Source organism: Dromiciops gliroides, chromosome 3, assembly GCF_019393635.1.
Source record: "Dromiciops gliroides isolate mDroGli1 chromosome 3, mDroGli1.pri, whole genome shotgun sequence".
Taxonomy (NCBI): Eukaryota; Metazoa; Chordata; class Mammalia; order Microbiotheria; family Microbiotheriidae; genus Dromiciops; species Dromiciops gliroides.
In genome coordinates this window covers 189421814-189440688 of record NC_057863.1, presented here as the reverse complement: position 1 = coordinate 189440688, position 18875 = coordinate 189421814, and the positions used below count along the sequence as shown (strand labels likewise).

The 18875-nt window shown below is 39.4% G+C and overlaps 1 protein-coding gene across 1 annotated transcript in view; it reads left to right on the top strand.

The window, feature by feature from the left end:
• The window catches only part of MAP4K4 (mitogen-activated protein kinase kinase kinase kinase 4), a 289640-nt gene that overhangs the window by 218890 nt on the left and 51875 nt on the right, over window positions 1-18875 (top strand). Inside the window, 2 exon segments of the mRNA XM_043994116.1 lie at window positions 451-523; window positions 4632-4842. Coding sequence (XP_043850051.1) covers window positions 451-523; window positions 4632-4842 — 284 coding nt within the window.

Here is an 18875-nt window from a genome sequence, read left to right as displayed (position 1 = left end):
CAGTGCTCTATCCACTGCGCCACCTAGCTGCCCCTCTCCAGCTCATTTTATGGATGAGGAAACTGAGGCAAACAGGGTGAAGTGACTTGTCCAGGGTCACACAGCTAGTTAAGTATCTATGGCCACATTTAAACTCAGATAAATATTCTGACTCCAGGCCCAGTACTCTTTCCACTACACCAACTAGCTGCCCATATGTATGGAATATAATAAACCATTCTTACATATTTTCTTCTGTCAGGAATTTCTTACATGTTTGTGGGAGAGCCAGGACTAGTGCCCAGCTCAACATAAATCATGATGCAGAGGTCCATCTGCACAACATCGTACAGTATTCTCAGTTGAAGCTCAGTAAGACATGCATGGCTCTTCATAGGCGTTTGCATGTCTCTACACAGATGTGTTATAATTCTCCAGCCCATCTCTATATTTTTCTCTTGACTTTTACAGATGAAACAGAGTATGAGTATAGTGGAAGTGAAGAAGAGGAGGAAGAAGTACCTGAACAAGAAGGAGAACCCAGGTAATAACTTAAAGTGCACATTTTAAAAAGTTTCTGCCTTTTACAGAAACAAAGAATACTTTGATCTTGGGAATTCTAAACATGTTAAATCTTCTCATGCTTAGGAGAATTCTGGGAGAATTTTAACTTGACCTAACCTAGAAATATTCTGTAACTTTTAGGTCTATTCCATTCTTCACTCTTTAACAAGGTGCCTGTGAACATCTGCTTTCCCACTCCCTCAAACCTAGTCTTCCCCAAACAAACAGATTTGTTTTTTCCTTCCTGGTGACTGATGTGCTGCCAGGAATCAAATACTTTGTATTTTCCCTAGAACCATCTTTAGGTCTGTATTTTGGGTGTAGATACTTTCAGCCTTTTGCTTGGTTTCATGGATTTTGGGAAATTAAAACAGCTTGACTTGATAGCTTGAACATAGATAATCTTATGAAGATTGGGATTTGAGAATACCTGAAGCCTACTAATGTGGTTTTGGGGAGGTGGGGATTGCACTCTGAGGTAGCAGGCACAGTTTAGAAACCTATTTGAACACGTCCTAGAAAATGGTAGCCTGAGACCCTGAAATGAGTTAGGGAGTCCATATTTGTATCTATAAAGACTATTGATCTGTTCATGCTTTACCTAAAAATGTTAAATCTACTGGGGAAAAAAACCACCTTTATAACTGTTCATCAAAATATCATAAGAATTGGCATTATTGATAATACCTTTTAGATGCAAATAAAGCATTTATTATGTATCTGTCATGTTCAATCATAGAATTTTAAAAATAGTCTTAACTTCAGGAAACTTAATTTTGTTAGGGTGGGAAGGATGACAATTTATACAGATAAGTAAATACAAGTTAATTTGAAGAGGATAAAAATATGAAAATTCAAAGAAATTGGAAAATGTCTCTTTTTTTGAGATGGCACTTGGATTGAACTTTTTTAAAAAGAGTGGAGGAGTCTGAGAGGCTGTGGAAAGGAAGAAGTGCATTACAGGAATGAGGAAATGACCTGTGCAAAGGCAAGAAGGTGGGAAAGAAAATGACCAAGTTTAGGGAACAGCCAAGAGGCCATTTTGGCTAGAACAGGGAGTTCTTGAAATTCTGGGAAAGGCAGACCAATACCAGCAAAGGCTTTAAATTCCAAGCTGAGGGGTTTCTTTCTTTAGGGAGCTACTGAAAACTGTTGAGCAGAAGATTAATATAGATAGATCTATACTTTAGCTAATTTGGCAACTGTGTAAGCATAGTTTGGAGAGGGAAGAGACAAAAAACAGGAAGACTGATTAGGAATCTCTTGTAATGCTTCAATTGAGATGCCAAGTGGCTCTGGGCTGGAGTGTTAACTATGAGACTAGAACAAGGATAATAAATAGATCTTGAGGAAATAGAGTTGACAAGACTGGACAAGGGTGAAGGAGTCAAGGTGGACTCCAAATTTGCCCATCTGAGTGACTGGCTGGATGGTGCAGGAGATTTGGGAAATTTGGAGATCATGCAGATTAGGGCAGAGGGATGGAGGGGAAAGAGAAGGAAGAAAATACATTGAATTTGAGATACCTACATGCCTTTCAGGTTGAACATATTCAGAAGGCAACTGATAATGTAGGACTGGAGATAAGGAGAAAGATTAGAGCTGGATATCTAGATTTGAGGGTCCTCTGCATGGATATGATGATTAAACTCATAGGAACCTATAATCTGACACGGAGGGAAGTGGGGGGTGCGGAGAGGGGAAGAGGGGTCAGATGTGGGACATGGATGATGATACAGTGAAGGAGACCCAGAAAAAGTGGTTATGTTGTTTGGAGGAATACCATGAGAGGGTTTACTGGAGTACAGGGGAATGATGTGGTCAATAGTTTAAATGTCAAGAAGGCTAAGAAGTGGGGCAGCTAGGTGGTGTAGTGGATAGAGCACCGGCCCTGGAGTCAGGAGTACCTGAGTTCAAATCCAGCCTCAGATACTTGACACACACTAGCTGTGTGACCCCGGGCAAGTCACTTAACCCCAATTGCCTCACTTTAAAAAAAAAAAAGGATAAGAAGTGAGAAACAGAAACCATATTTTACAATTAAGAACAAATTTACTGTTCTGTAGTCAAGTGGTAAGATTGGAAACCAGATTGCAAGGAATTGAGAAATGAGTTAGGAGGTACAGAAAAAGAGGCAACACATGTAGTTGGTTTTTCCTTTAGAAGAAATGATGTATATTGCTCCTCAGGGGTTGGGTAAGTGGGAAGAAGAGTGAAACTAAAGTGACATGGTATGAATTATATTTAATTCTGTTTTTAGAATTTTGAAGTATCCTTGGATGATATCTACAACAAGATTTAGATTTTGTGATCACTGTTTTCAAATGTTACATGGAATTTTAAAGTTAAGAATTGCACATGTGATTTCAGACACCTAAAAAGTATTAGGCAACTGGTGTTTGTGAAACATTGTCTATGTTTGACCCTGAGAGGTAGAGCAGCATGGTAGCATGGACTTCCTATCTTCAGAGTTTTCATTCTCCTTGAAGAGACATAAATAACCTAAAGGAAACAGAACACGTACTTATTTGCTGAAGTGTTTAAACACATTAACTGGAAGTACAGGTGTCCACAAATTGGAGTACAGAGGAAAGAGAGAACAATCAGAATTCCTCATGGAAGAAGTATAGTATGAACTGTGCTTTTAAGGAAGGGTAGGGTTTACCAGACAGCACTACACAAACTGATTTCTTGTTCTCAAATTCACCTTTTAGAATCCACAGATCCTTCGAAGCTCAGCTCAGGTACTACCTTTGGCCATGCTACTCCCCTGCTCAAAAAACTCCACTGGCTTCCAGTTATATCTAAGATCAGACACTAACATCTCTATTTGGCTTTGAAAACAACCTACCCCTAAAATTACCTTTCTAGCTTTGCTATCTACACTGTTTCCAGCAAAACTGGTATTCTCGCCATTCTTTACACATGAGATGGGCAAATTTAGAGACTCCACTTCACATATTCATATGGCCTATATGTGCCCAACCTGTGGTAGAGCCTTCTGAGCTGGTACTGGTCTGATCAGCCATACTGTACTTGACTCCAACTTGGCGATGTCATTTTTTTCCTCTCCAAGAGGACTTTCAAGGAAGTATGACAACTAGCTGACCAACATATGATGTTCCATTTCTTGTCTTTATGCACTTTGTCCCTAGGCCTGGAATGCTTTCCTTCCTCACCTTGACCTCTTAGAAATCATAGTTTCCTTAGAAGCTCAGCTCATGTCCCACTCTCTACACAAGGGCCACCTTCTATGTTATTTCCTGATACCCTCAGCTGTTAGTGCCTTCTTCCCTCCATCCTGCCCCCTTCCAATTTCCTTATATTTCCTTTATATAACAGTAGATCTTGGACTTGGGGAAGGAGGTTGATAAGGGTAGTTTTAAGTACATTATGATGGTGGAATATCTAAATATAACTGTGCTATATGTAGTTGAAGATATAGTACCTGACATGTAAATATTTTAGTAAATATTTGTTAAATCGAATGGGTGAAATGATTATAAATGGTAATTAATGAAATTACAAAGTATTTATATTATACACAATAGAAATTATATTATTGATTATAAATAATAATTAATGGAATTATGGATTTATAAACTCAGTGGTGCTGAAATACAAGTGATGGGTTGTAGTTACACATAGAGATTTGACAGCCTGTATAGAAAGGATAGTAGAAGCAATAAAAATGGGGGAACTCATCAAAGGAATAAATTTAAAGTAAGAAAATTAGGTGTTCCTGACAGAGAGGTGATGGAACTCAGGTTGCAGAATGAGATGCATTTTGGGACATGGCCAGGATGGAAATTTGTTTTGCTTGACTCTGCCTGTTTGTTACAACTTCCTTCCTTCCTTCCTTCCTTCCTTCCTTCCTTCCTTCCTTCCTTCCTTCCTTCCTCCCTCCCTCCCTCCCTCCCTTCCTTCCTTCCTGAAAATAGATGCTTCTTAATTGAAAAATAAAAGTTACATTAATGAAAGAAAGGAGCAGGTGTCTGAGATTAGGCTTCCATAAAATTACAAAGCGATTTGTTCTTGCAGCTATCTCTTATTCCTGTGTGTGTGCATGTGCATTTTTTTTTAAACAGTTCCATTGTTAATGTGCCTGGTGAATCTACCCTTCGACGGGATTTCCTAAGACTGCAACAGGAAAACAAGGAACGCTCTGAGGCGCTGCGGAGGCAACAGCTGCTACAGGAACAACAACTCCGAGAGCAGGAGGAATATAAGAGGCAGCTGCTGGCAGAGAGACAAAAACGCATTGAGCAGCAGAAAGAGCAGAGGAGACGGCTGGAAGAGGTAGACAGATGAAGGACTCAATGTGGTTTTCCTTTTACTCTCCTGTTCTAAAAGAAAGTGACCTCTAGTCTCCACACATCTTCACAAAGAAAGCTTCCACTCACACAGGCACAGCTATTCAGAACCTAAGGACAAGGTGTTTGTCCCTAGGAAATAGCACCCCCATTTCTCCTATCTCCTCCTGTCCTTTTAAGGGAAAACTTTCTAATGCACAGAACTGTTCAGCATAGAACAGACTGACTTGAGAGATAATGAGTTCTCCTTACTAGGTATTTTCAGAGAGTGGATGACCTTCATCAGGAACATGGTGGAGAGAATTCTTTACAGATACAGGGACAAAAGGAGAGGGAAGATCCAAGTAAATGAGTTAGAGAGTGCTGGTAACCTTGGAGGACACAGACTCACTTGCATGCTGAAGTCAAAAGACAGTTTGCAAAGGACTCAGAAGTAAGGCATGTCAGAATGTGGTGACAGGGCAGGAGTTGGCTTGGTTTGTTGTTGTTTTTGCTCAGGGCAATGAGGATTAAGTGACTTGCCCAAAGTCACACAGCTAGTAAGTGTCAAGAGTCTAAGGCCGGATTTGAACTCAGGTCTTCCTGAATCCAGGACCAGTGCTTCATCCACTGTGCCACCTAACTACCCCTGGTTTTTTTTTTTTTTTTAAAGGCAGCTAGGTGGCACACTAGATTCTGGCCTTGGAGTCAGGAAGACATGAGTTCAGATCTGGCCTCAGATACTTCATAGCTCTGTGATCCTGGGCAAGTCACTTAATCTCTTGTTTGCCGAAGTTTCCTCAACTATAAAATGGAAATAATAAATAGCATCCACCTCTCAGGGTGGTTGTGAGGATCAAATGAGATAATATTTGCAAAGTACTTAGCACAATGCTTGGCAGCCCACTATAAATCTAACCTGTTGTTATTGTCACTACTAATCCTCTTTCTCACTCTCAAAATTTTATTTATTTATTTGGGGGCGGGGGCAGGGGCAATCAGGGTTAAGTGACTTACTCAGGCTCTCACAGCTAGTAAGAGTCTGAGGTTGAATTTGAATTCAGGCCCTTCTGACTTCAGAGCCAGTTCTCTATTCACTGAACCACCTGGCTAACCCTTTTATATTCTTCATATATTCTTTTAAAATTGTTTTATTGATTGGCTTTTAAAAAGAAAATCACTTTCTCTTTCCAGTGATGTCTTGCTTAATCCATAAGGATTTATTGAGCTCCTGCTATTTGCCAAGTACTTTGCTAGTCTCAGAGAATGCAAAGAATGAAACACTCCCTGTGCTTGATGAGCTTGCATTCTCATGGGGGAGATGATAAGTATGGCTGTGTATGTATTAATATGTTTGTTCATGTGTGTATAAAATGAATATATATTATACATAACTATATGCAGAATAAATACAAATATACACCAAGTAGTTAACTACAGAGTTGTTTGGGAGGCAGGGCACTAGAAGTTGTGATTAGAAAAGGCTTCATTTAGGAAGTAGTGCTATCTTGAAAGGATGCTCTGAGGCAGAGGTGAAGATAGAGTGTATTCAAGGCTTAGGTGGACAACCAGTGCAAAGTCACCAAGATGGGAAATGCAATATTGTGTGTAAGCAAGAGAGAAAAGTCCGTTTTGATGAATTGTGAAATGCAGGAATGGAAGTGATGTCCAGTGAAGCTGAAAGGGTAAGGCCGAGTTGGAAAGGGATTTAAAGCTAAGTAGAGGAGTTGTTTTTTTATTCTAAAAATGGTGAATGGTCACTGGTGTTGATTGAGGAGGAAAGGCACATGGTCATATTAGAGAAAAGCTGTTGGATTTGGCAGAGTTAAAAGTTTTTGGCAACTTTGGAGAGAGCAGTTTCAGTTGAGTGGAGTAGGAAGTGAAAGTCCAATGAAAAGTAAGAGGGGTTAATGGAGGCCACAAGCATAAATAACTTTTTCAAAGAATTTGACTGAGAAAGAGGAGAGAGATCTAGGCTGAGACCTGGAGGGGGTAGAAAGGTCTAGTGAACTTTTTTTTTTTTTAAAGAATAGATTAGACTAGGATATGTTTGAAGTTAGCAGGGAAGGCACCAGTAGTAGACAGGCAGAGGTTGAAGATTGAAGGGGGAGGAAAGGAATTGAGGTTTCAATCTGCTGGAAAAGATGGAACATTATGAAAATCTCAATCACCAAAAATTTTTTTAATGAGCCCCTGATATCTGTGCTGGACACTGAAGGATAGAAAAGGGAGATAAGATGTGCAGTTGATCTGGAAGAAGATCAGGAGCTATTAGTAACCTGCAAATTGATATGCATTAGTGATTTGATGTGGTAGTTGCTCCCACAAGAGTTATTGTGACTGTAGATTGCATTAAAGAGAGGCATTATGTTTAGGATTGGGAGGTGATAGCCCTGCTGTCCTCTGCCCTGGTCATACTACATCTAGAATACTGTATTCAGTTCTGGGCACCATAGTTTAGGGAGGGGTATGGTTTAACTCGAGAGTTCTCAGAGGATGACAACTGACAGGGAGAACTGTATGAAGATCATTTTCAAGAACTGGAATGTGTAGACTATAGAAGATTTAGTGGGAGATGTGATGTCTCTTAACTACAGGGCTAATAGAAGGGAATAGTGGCAAGCTGCTCCTGGAGATAGGAAGACTCATCTTCTTGAGTTCAAATCCAACTTCAGGCACTTTGTCACCCTGGGCACATCACTTAAACCTCTTTTCTCAGTTTCCTCTTCTGTAAAATGAGCTGGAGAAGGAAATGGTAAGCCCCTCCAGTATCCTTGACAGGATCCAGGATCCTTGATCCCTCAAATGGGGTCACAGAGTAGGACACAGATGAAATGACTGAATGACAAGGGGAATAGATGTTTGTTACTACTAAATGGAAATTATGGAGAATGTATGTAAGGAAAAACTTAACAGTTGAAGGTGTCCAAAAGTTCAAGGGAGTGTCACAATATAGGAAGTTCTGTAAGCTCAAGATCAGAGTCTTTCTCCCTTTATTTGTATTCCTGCTGCTTATCCCGGTTCCGTGTACAACTCTTTTTTTTTTTTTTTAAAGTGAGGCAATTGGGGTTAAGTGACTTGCCCAGGGTCACACAGCTAGTAAGTATTAAGTGTCTGAGGCCGGATTTGAACAGGGCCGGTGCTCTGTCCACTGTGCCATCTAGCTGCCCCCGTGTACAACTCTTAATATATGGTTGTTGACTTGACTTAACTTAAAGCAAAAGCTGGATTTTGTCATTGGGTGTGTCCTAGTGAGAATTCTTACTTAGATATTGGTTTGGGATGCTTTGATTTTAAATGGATTAGGCCTAATGACCTCTGAATTCTCTTGCATGTGTGACTGTTCACTAGCAAATAGGGTTTTCAAAAGCACTTTCCATATTGGTCATTGTCCTAAAGATGATGCATTGGATTTTTTTTTTTTTAAGTGAGGCATTTGGGGTTAAGTGACTTTGCCCAGGGTCACACAGCTAGTAAGTGTTAAGTGTTTGAGGCCAGATTTGAACTCAGGTACTCCTAACTCCAGGGCCAGTGCTCTATCCACTGCACCACCTAGCTGCCCCACTGCATTGGATTTTAAAGAGCTTTAGTGGCCTAGTTACCATTTTGACTCAGCTAGCCTGTTGTCTTGAACTTTTTCATAGGAAAAAAAATACTCCAGTTGTGTTGCCCCTGACCCTAAGTTTTATATTAAAAAAATAAGAGTTACTAGATTCATTTTGGGGGCTTGGCATAGCAATAAGTTCACATTTATGTTGGTTGTGGATTTTTTTTCAGCCACCATGTAAAGTAGACCAGGAAGTTATTTAGGACCTGAATCCAGAACCCTGCTCCATGAACTTACTAGCAGGGTGATCCTGGGCAACTCTCCCTAATTCTCTTTCCAGCATAATTTTCTTCATCTGTAAAACAGGGATAATAAATAGCACCTCTCTCATTTGTTATGAGGATCAAGTGAGATAACACATTTAAAGCATTTTTAAACCCTAAAGCTCTGTATAAATAATTGCTCGTATTACTGTTTTTGTTGTTAACCTCATCATTATTATCATCTCAAGTACGGAGTAATGTTAACCCAGAGATGAATCCTTTGCACACCTTTTTGCCAAAAATCCTAGGGTAGCTTTCTCTGTACATAGCCACAACAAAGTCATGACTTCCGTAGCTCTTATTTTATGTTTGCTTAGTGAAGTATACTGTACGTTGTGGGAGTTTTCCCCCTAATGCCTCACAGTAGATGTAGTAGAAATCAATAGATAGAGAAGCACTAAGTAGTTAAGTGATTTGTCCTCATTGCACATCTGAACAACATTGAAACTGAATTTCCTGAGAGTCTGAGTAGAAATTTAGGTTATTGCTTCACATCCTGTGCCTGATTGGAGAATCATTGAATTTTCCATGTAGTCACTAGCATTATCTGTCAGGAGACATGATTTTAATAAAGATTAGGGTTAGATGATGGTACCAATGCTTGGCCTAGAGTTGGGAAAACCTGACAGTTCGGATCTGGTCTCAGACTCTTGTGATCCTGGGCAAGTTACATCCCCTTCATTTTTCATCTACAAAATGGGAATAACATTTGCATCATAGGGTTGTTGTGAAGATCAAATGAGATAACATGAGTAGTGTTTTGCAAACCATAACGTGCTATAGAAACACTAGCTTTCATCACCATCGCCATCATGCCATCATGACTGTCCTTCTCTAGGAATTTTACTATAGTTTGGAACATAGTGTCCTTCAAGACTTAAAACCATAGAAAATATTGTTCTGCCATATATTACCTGCCTACTAGTGGATATAGCTTGTGTATGAGAAAGAGGGGGACAAGAGAAGGAGAAAGGAAGAAGAGAGGAGCCTGAGACCAGGGGCTGTTGAATAGGAGAGGGGAAAGCTGCGTGAGTGTGAAGTTTCCTTCCGAGATATCTGGGAATCTTAGAGCAGAGATATGTGAGAAGAGAGATTATGTGACAGACTTACCTGCCTCAGTTTGCTATGTACCCATGGCGTGCCTCACTTTGGTACCCTAAAGTAACTAAAGGAATTTGATGTTCTGGGCCAGCCATGATCATAGTAAGATTTCAGGGACAAGGAAGATGCAAGAAGCCTTATCTACCCAGCCTTTCAGATATCTCATCTGTTGGTATTTGGAACTCTTTCAGAGGAGACAAAAGGCTCCAAACCAACTTGCAAGCCCACAGGAGAGTTTGTCATTTCCTCTTGTGAATTTCAAACTAGAAATGATGGTATCTCATTCTTTCTTGTTTGGTGAGGATGTGAAATGGGTTATAAAGCAGGAAGGCACTGGAGCCTAAAGGGGGGCTTTGCCCCCACAGAAGACTAAGGTTGGAACATAATTTTGCCAAAGTAGATCTCCTCTTTCTTTGGTCTTAATGTGGCCAAATAGAAACCGTGAACAAGAACTAAGCAAGAACTATTGTCTCCGGTCTGGTACCTCTCCAGTTTTTAAATATTTTGGACCATGCCTCTTTGATTACATCTGCAAGCTCCTTTAGCACCCTGAGGTGTAATTCATCCTGGGCAAGCAGTCAGGTTCTCTCCTTATAACTCACCAGGTGGGTGAGCTACCTGGGGTTGCAATTCCCTCTTCATACAGGTCCCCCCACCCCAAATGTTTACATTTTGACAATCTCTCTTTTTTTTTTTTTTTGCTGGAAAAGTAGACTAGAATATCTACTATCTCTTTGTCTTCTGTAACCATTTCATTATATTCCCAATTATAGGGCCCAGTCCTTTCTTATTCCTAATACAAATAAGTTTGTTTAATTGTCCATAGTGTTTTTCAGGAATATTACCTCATTTTGAACTTTGAGCATTCCTTACTGTCCCATCTTTTTTTGTTGGTTCCTGCTATTATTCTTTTGGATTCCTATTTGCTCATGTGTTAGAGACATGTGGTCACACCTGTTTCTTTAGACATCTCCCTTCACTGGGATTTATCTGTAATTATATGGGCAAAATTTTATTTGTTTTTAAAGAATCTATTTATATTCCTTGAGATACAATCCATTTTATAGTTTCTGGCCATGAGATCCTATTGATCTTTCTTTCTAAACTTTTTTTTTTTTTTGAAATTTGCTTCCCTAAAGCTATGGGGGACATACTGGCATAATGAAAATGCAGTCAGAGTCTCTGAGTTTGACTCCTAACTCTATTATTTCAATATCTGTGTGACCTTGGGCAAGTTATTTAACCTCTCTGAACCTCAGATATCTCATTCTTTAAATGAGAGAATTGGAGTAGATATGGGCTTCTTAAACTTTTTCTACTTGATACCCCTTTTAGCCTGAGAAATTTTAATGTGACCTCAGGTATATAGGTAAACAAATCAAACATTTATTGCCAGATTTTTCATGGCCCCCACATTCAGTTATACAATTTCATATGGGGTCTCGACCCACAGTTTAAGAAGTTTTGGACTAAATAACCTCTAATGTTGCTTCTACCCCTGAGTCTATGGTTCTCATCCAGTGTTCTTATTCCTTGCTACTGCAAACTTGATGACCCATTGTATCCTGTCAGGGCTTTAGTGACTCACAGATGCAGAATTGTTATGTTTTAGATGGAACCCCCTCGCCAAACAAAACAAAACAAAGCAAAACAAAACAAAACAAAAAGGCTAGAAATAGAGAAGAGGAAAAGGAATCCAGTATTGAAAGTGGGTTGGTATGAAATTTAATTGTAGGGCTTGGGGAACTTAAAGTTTTAGACAAATAATGATAATGTGCCAAATACTTACTATGTATTTCTTGGCCATGAGTCCTGGAAGGAAGGAACCTTCGATGAACTCCCTTACTTCCCCCAAAGGATTTTTAAACAATATTTTTATACATTTTAAAGTAATAAGAAATATTTTCCTCCTAGATTACATTTTCTTTACCCTCAAATCACTTATAAAAATCCTTTATTTTGCAGTCTATTTGGTACCTTTCATTTGAAGTACATGCAAGTATGATTTTTAATATGCACTCAAGTCATAAAACTATGAAGAATATCAAGTGGTCCCACAGTATATTCCTTTAAACTCAGGCAAGGCATTGCCTAGGCTGTTTTACACAGATGTTGTATATCCTTTTTAACATCTGGGAGGGAGATTCTGCAATCTCCCTTGATAGCTTATTCTAGTTTTTAGTCACCTTTATCACTGTACTGTCTTTTTGTTTAATCATTTGTGAAGATGGAGAGCATTTGACTTTTGGGAGACGCAAAAGAGCCCCTTTTTTTCCTGCCATTATTAAAGTTGCTAATGTGGAAGTTCAAAACCCAATCTTTGCTAGGTTTTGATGTTGTTATTTGTCTTTCATGCTCAATGAGAGCCAAACTGACATTATGATGTGTGCCTGGCTGTGGCTGATCAGACCAGTATGAGCTCAGAATGCTCTACCACAGGTCGGGCACAAGTAGCCCAGTTGACCATTTGGGAGGGAGATGTCTCTAAATTTGCACATCTCATGTTTCTTTTGAGTTACTGCATTCCTACTTTGCTCATGGAGGTTTTGATGTTGTGCGTGTGCAGAAACATGACCCCATGTGATTTGTGAAGAAGCCAGAATCCAGTCCCCCCCTTTATAAATACAGGGTCATGTATTTAAAGCTAATCCCCTTTTAAAAGCCCAAGAAAATTAGGAAAAATTTCAAACGAACTACATTTTAAAAGATGATATTATTTGGTAACAAAAAACTTTTGGAATCTTGGAATGAAAGGCCCTTTTAAAATATAAGACTGAGAACTAATGACCTAGAAAATAGTCAGGATAGTAAATCTTTGTACAATGCTCTCCAAAGAGAGAGAAGAATTAAAAAAGTTATGATGACATCAGCTTGCAGAAGCCAGAAATTTCAAAGACTTACATTGTCTTTAACATTGTTTTTGGATGGAGGAGAGTTTTGTAAGGGTGAATTTGAGACTTAGTGTAAGAATTTTATTCTTTGATTTTGTCATTTGCTACTCTTAATTTATCATAGATTAATGATCTTTATTTGGTCACGTGCATATTTATTTTGACTTTTATGTTCTATTGCAAGAGTGGTTCAGATTATCAGGATTTAATGCTGGGGCTTTATGTTATTCTATTTAAATTTTTAAAAGAGTAATTGTTAGTGTCAGCGTAGTTCATGATGGGAACTGATAATTTTTAAAATTGAAGTTGTAGGCCAAATTAATTGGGATATGTAAATATAAAAATGGAATAGTTAAAATTACCTTTTCCCTTCCCTCTTGATCTTGGAGGGGGCATTCTCACCTTCTTGATGAAGAGTTCAGAAGGTTATGGCTCATCCTTCATTCTTTTTACTCTTGGAAAGATTGGGTTGGATTTAGGAACATGAGTCTTTTTTATAGGAGTATGATTAGTGGCCTTGGAGAATTGGTTTTATTAAGGCTGATTCTCTTTCCAGCCTCTTTAAAGCAGACCTCCTGGTGAACTTTAAAACTTAGTTTGTTGCTCTGAGTTGTTTCTTATTGGGATGATCTCAGGGCTGGGCTAATATCATTCATTCATTCATTCATCCATTCATCCATTCATCCATTTATTTATTTGTTTGTTTGTTTGTTTGTTTCTTTCTTTCTTTCTTTCTTTCTTTGGGCAGGGCAATGAGGGTTAAGTGACTTGCCCAGGGTCACACAGCTAGTAAGTGTCAAGTGACTCAGGCCACAGTTGAACTCAGGTCCTCCTGAATTCAGGGCTGGCACTTTATCCACTGCTCCACCTAGCTGCCCTGGGTTCATACTATTTAGATATGATCCAAATACATATGGGGGAGAAGTATAAGCAATTGTTTTCATCATATTCCTTTGCATTTTTATTGAGTTTTTTTCAGTCTTTGTTTATAATTTTTTTGAAGTGTCTTTTTATGTTCAAATAAATATTATGAAAAGTTTAAAAGATTTTGAACATTGGAGGAGAGCATTGTTTTGCCTTTGCTACTTAGTGGCATTTGTTAAAGTAAGTATGGGGGGGGGCGGGGTTGCTATTCTCTGTGCCACATATAATTAATTATGAAGGATATCGAGCCTATGCCTGCCATTGAAGAATTCACAACCACAAATTGTATATTTCCTCTACTAATGGATAAGCTTAGAGCCTTAGAATATGGTGGCACAGACAAAATGTTTGAGGAAAGATTGACTTGAGGGCTATTGGCCGGTTTTGTGGCTCAACTAGTCCAGGATCCCAAGCCCTGATACCTACCAGACCAGAGTGCCCCACAAAGGAACCCTAAACTCCCAGTGACATGGAAGAAGGGCCACACCAACCCAAGATCTTAGCCTGGGAGCAGGAAACATACAGCTCACAGCACTAGGAATGATATTATATAATATATAATAACATAATAACTATTCACTTCTGAGACCTACGTTTCTTTCCTTCCATCCATCTGTCTATCCTTCCATCCTTCCTTCTGTAAAAACCAATTTTTATCACTTGTTTTTTAAAATTATGTTACAAATTCTCTCCCTCCCTGAGAGAGCAAGAAATTTAATATAGGTTGTGCATATGCAGTGAGACATGATTTCTTTCCTAACCAGATCCTGTAAGGGTATATATCCTACTAGTCTAAAGAAAATCCCTTGGCATCAATGTAGGAAGCCTACCACCAAGGTTTTAGCTACCTTTACTATTTCCTTATGTTGCCTATAGGGAAATAGCAGTAGCTTGGGTGGTGGAGGGGAAGGTGTTTGCAGCCCCCCCAAAATGGGGCAATATTGGGGTTCTTACCCCCTTTTTACAAGTTGAGGAAACTGAGGCCCAGAGAGAAAGTGATTGACTTTCCATTCTTGCCCCCTCCCCTACCTCAGTATGTCCCAGAATTATCAAATGGAAGCCTTGACCAGGGTCAAGCATCCCTCCCTCCTTCCCTTTCTCCCTTCCTCTTCTTAGGGCTTGGATAAGAAAGGCATCAGAAAGTTCATTCCTTCAATTGAGATTAAGGAGCACCAGGCCTTATCTTATGCTGTGGCACGACCTTCCAAGGTTCTCCAGGCCTTACTTTGTCCTGCCTCCCTCTATCTCCTGCAGTCACCCAACACTATAGTGGGTCCACTTATATAACTGAGGAGATCTGGGCCTTGCCATTGTTCCCTCCTGCTGAACTTCATTTTATTTGTTGTCTCCTTAAATTAGAGTATGTGTTTCTGAAGGGCTGGAAGTGTTTTGCCTTTTCTATTTGTATCCCACGTTCTTGGCATGTTCATTCATTCACAGTTAAAACATTAGTGAAAAGTGGTCACTTTTTGTCTTAAGCCTTTGCTGGTCTTTTGGACATAGGAACTATTCTCACAGGCAGGATAAATGACATCAGACTGAAGTCTAAGAAGGCAGCAGCTTCACTGGTCATGTTTCTTTTTGGAAAAGTATTTGCTATTCCTGGTGATGTTTGAGCACAAAGCCCTTAACAGTGGAGGATGCTGCTTTTCTTCTCCAGTAGGACAAAGTTAGCCTTTCCAGCTGAAAGTTTCTGCAGGATTGAATCCTGTACATACCAGGCCATCCTGGGTAATGGCAGAAAGCCAACCCTCAGACAGTGTTTCTGTCTCTGATTTAGGCTCCAACTCAAGTCTGGCATCTCTCTGGAAGATTTAGTACCAACCATAGCAACTACAGCAACAGAGACAGATGAGCAGGAACAAGTGAGAGTGAGTTAGTTTGCTTTGAAAATCAAAGCAATTTCAGTAACCTCAAATTGTATTATGAAAATGTCAAGGTAGGTCCACGGTAGACTGTCACGAGTCACTCTTAATTGAAGGGTATCTGTGTCATCTTTGTTGCTCATCTAGTGTCTGGTTAGGTGCTTTGTTTCTGGAGTCATAGAATCTTAGAATTAAAATCTTGATGCTCATCTTGTCCAATCCTCAGACCCACATCAAGAATCCCTTCTTTCTGGATAGACAGTAAACCATTTCTTCAAGTGATGAAGAGTTCATGAACACTCAAAGCAGCCCATCCTATTGTTAGACAAGTCATCACATATTTGTTAAACGTGTCCAATGTTCTGAGTGCTGTTTTAAACTGTGGATATGAAGAAAGGCAAAAATCGGCTGTTCTCTTCTGGCTCTATGTTACTTGGTACCCGAATATTGTTGAGCATGCCATCTAACCTTTGTTGTTGTTGTCGTTTGTCCTTCATTCATGAAGAAGACCATGACATCTGGGTTTAACATCTGGAATGGTGATTCTTCATTGAATTGGATTTAAGTAAGGGAGGGCTGTAAAAGGCTCACTCTCTCCTCCAGAGCCATCTGGGTCCAGTGGCAAGATACATCACAACTACTGGAGCTGCCTCTAGATGTTTAAGGCAATGGGGGTTAAGTGACTTGCCCAGGGTCACATAGCTAGTAAACGTTTAAGGTGAGATTTGAACTCAGATCCTATTGACTCCAGGGCTAGTACTTTATCCACTGAGCCACCTTGCTCCCCATCTAACCTTTATTATAAAATGAAAGGGTTGGCCTTGACTCCAACTGACCAGTAAGGTCTCTTGGAGCTCTAAATCTATTATTTGGTTGTCCTTTTGTGTAATTAAAATATACTTCTTTTCTATTCTGTTTCAGGCCTTTTAGGCCTTTCACTGTAACAGATCATCTAACCTAGTGGTGTCAAACTCAAATAGAAAACAGGGGGCACTGAACCATACATAGAGATTCCTGTAGGCCATATATAGATTTAGTCTTTATCTATGTTTTATTATATTTTATTTTGCTAAATATTTCCCAGCTACATTTTAATTTGGTTCAGGTAGCACTCAAGAGTCTTTGATTAACCAATCAGGAAATATTTATTAAGCCATAACTATATCCCAGGCAGTGTTCAAGGCTCTGAGTATTGAAAGAAGACAAAAAAACCTCTTATTCTTGTGTGTGTGTGTGTGAGAGAGAGACACACACACAAACACACACACAGGGTTAAGGGAGTTGCTCAGTATCACACAGCTAAGTGTCAAGTGTCTGAGGCTGGATTTGAACTCAGGTCCTCCTGACACCAGGGCTGGTGCTTTAACCACATAGCTTCTGTCTTATTCTTAAGGAACTTAAATTCTTTCTTCATATCAGTACCATGTAGTGGAGGGAAAGAAAAACTCTCAGTTCTTCTCTCCCCCTCCCTCTGCCCTCTTGCCCCTTTCTTACCCTCCTTCTCCTCTTCTCTCCTTTCCTTCCCTTTCCTCCATTCCTCACTGAATAGTAAATGGTAAAATAGTTGGTGCCTGGTATAAAAAGCACATAGACTGAGCTGGTTGCTGACAACAGGAGGATAGGGGTTAGTGAAGGGAAACTCCCAGGCTTTGTGTACTTTGGCATGTGGACAATAGCCCAGTTGTCCTTACAGATTTGGTTTGGAGCTTAGACTAGTATTTTACTTTTCTTGTTTCCCTTTCCTTGGAGGTCGGAGTCACAGGGCTTGGTGGGGAGCAAAAGGAGAACTGAAGTAAAAGTATCCTACTAGTTGGGTTGTGAAAATAAAGAATTAAAAAGGGAAAGGTATCATTTTGTTTTGTTTTTTAAGATCTAGAACATGAGTCAATATAATTTTTATCCTGGGGGGAGAAGGCTGGGTTTCTTGCAGTAAATTAATTCTACACATAAATTTTCCCTTAAAGTATATACATGTATGCATAAATTCCTAGAGATAATTTACACTGTTGCTTAAAATTTTTCCTAGAATGAGTAAATGAGTAGTAATGAATTACCCAGAAATAATAATTTATTATATAGTGCTTTTTTTTTTTTTAGTGAGGCAATTGGGGTTAAGTGACTTGCCCAGGGTCACACAGCTAGTTAAGTGTTAAGTGTCTGAGGCTGGATTTGAACTCAGGTACTCCTGACTCCAGGGCCGGTGCTCTATCCACTGCGCCATCTAGCTGCCCCTATTATATAGTGCTTTAAGGCTTGCAGAATGCTTTACATAAACCAACTCACTTGATCCTCACGGGGGGGGGGGGGGGGGGGGGGGGAGGTGTGATTAATTATCCCAATTTTACAGATGAGGAAACTGAGGTAGTGACTTGGCCTGGGTCACACAGCCGAGCAGGCCCACAGGTGTCTGAAGTGGGGTTGAACGCAGATCTTTCTAATCCCCAAGTCCCTTGCTCTATCTACTGAACCACATAGCTGAACCAGATCAAATGTCTCTTTGATGTGCTGTTAAACACAGGAAGTTTTTTCACTTCTGTAAGACTTTGAAGGCTAGATTTAAAAAATAAAATGTTGATGTGGATTAAAAACCAAACAAACTCAAAAAGCACCAAGAAGGGATTTCAGTATTGAGAAGGGACCCATTTTATTGCTAATCGGATTAGTTGAACATGGTAATGTTTTACATAATTGTACATATATAACCTATATCTGGTTACTTACTGCCAAAGGAAGGGGTAAAGGGAGAGAAGGAGGGGTAGAATTTGGAACTCAAAACTTTAAATAAAAATGCTTTTTTTTAACAAAAAGAAAGAAATTAGTTGCTTTGCAGCAATTGCCTTAACCAAAACCCTCATTCATTTAATTATTACTAAATTCAATACATGAAGTTGTCTGGCATCCACAGTAAACGTTTCCTATGTATTTTTGGTTGAATTGTGATACTTAAAGGACTGATGAGGAAATGGTGCAGTATGGTAGATGGATTACTTGGATTAAGTATTTTTTAGTTTAAATCTGGTAACGAGGCAGTATCACCAATGACCACTGATTGTTTCCTGTTTGCATAACTTTCTTTTAGGCATTATAGAAACTATTGCCACAAAGTAATAGCAAATAACAGTAATTGTTGCCAAGTTCTACTGAGTGTCATTCAAGATATCTTTGGTGACGGTCTACCATTTGCTCCTCTCCTCTCTTTTGTCTTCTCCCCCTTTTTTCTCTCTCTCTCTTTTTCTTCATCTGGTTATTAAATGTGTCCTTTTTTTTTTTCCATTTGTGGTTCAGTTATTTCAGTTGTGTCTGAATCTTCGTGACCCCATTTGGGATTTTCTTGGCAAAAAATATTGGTTTGCTATTTCCTCCTTCAGCTCATTTTTACACATGAGGAA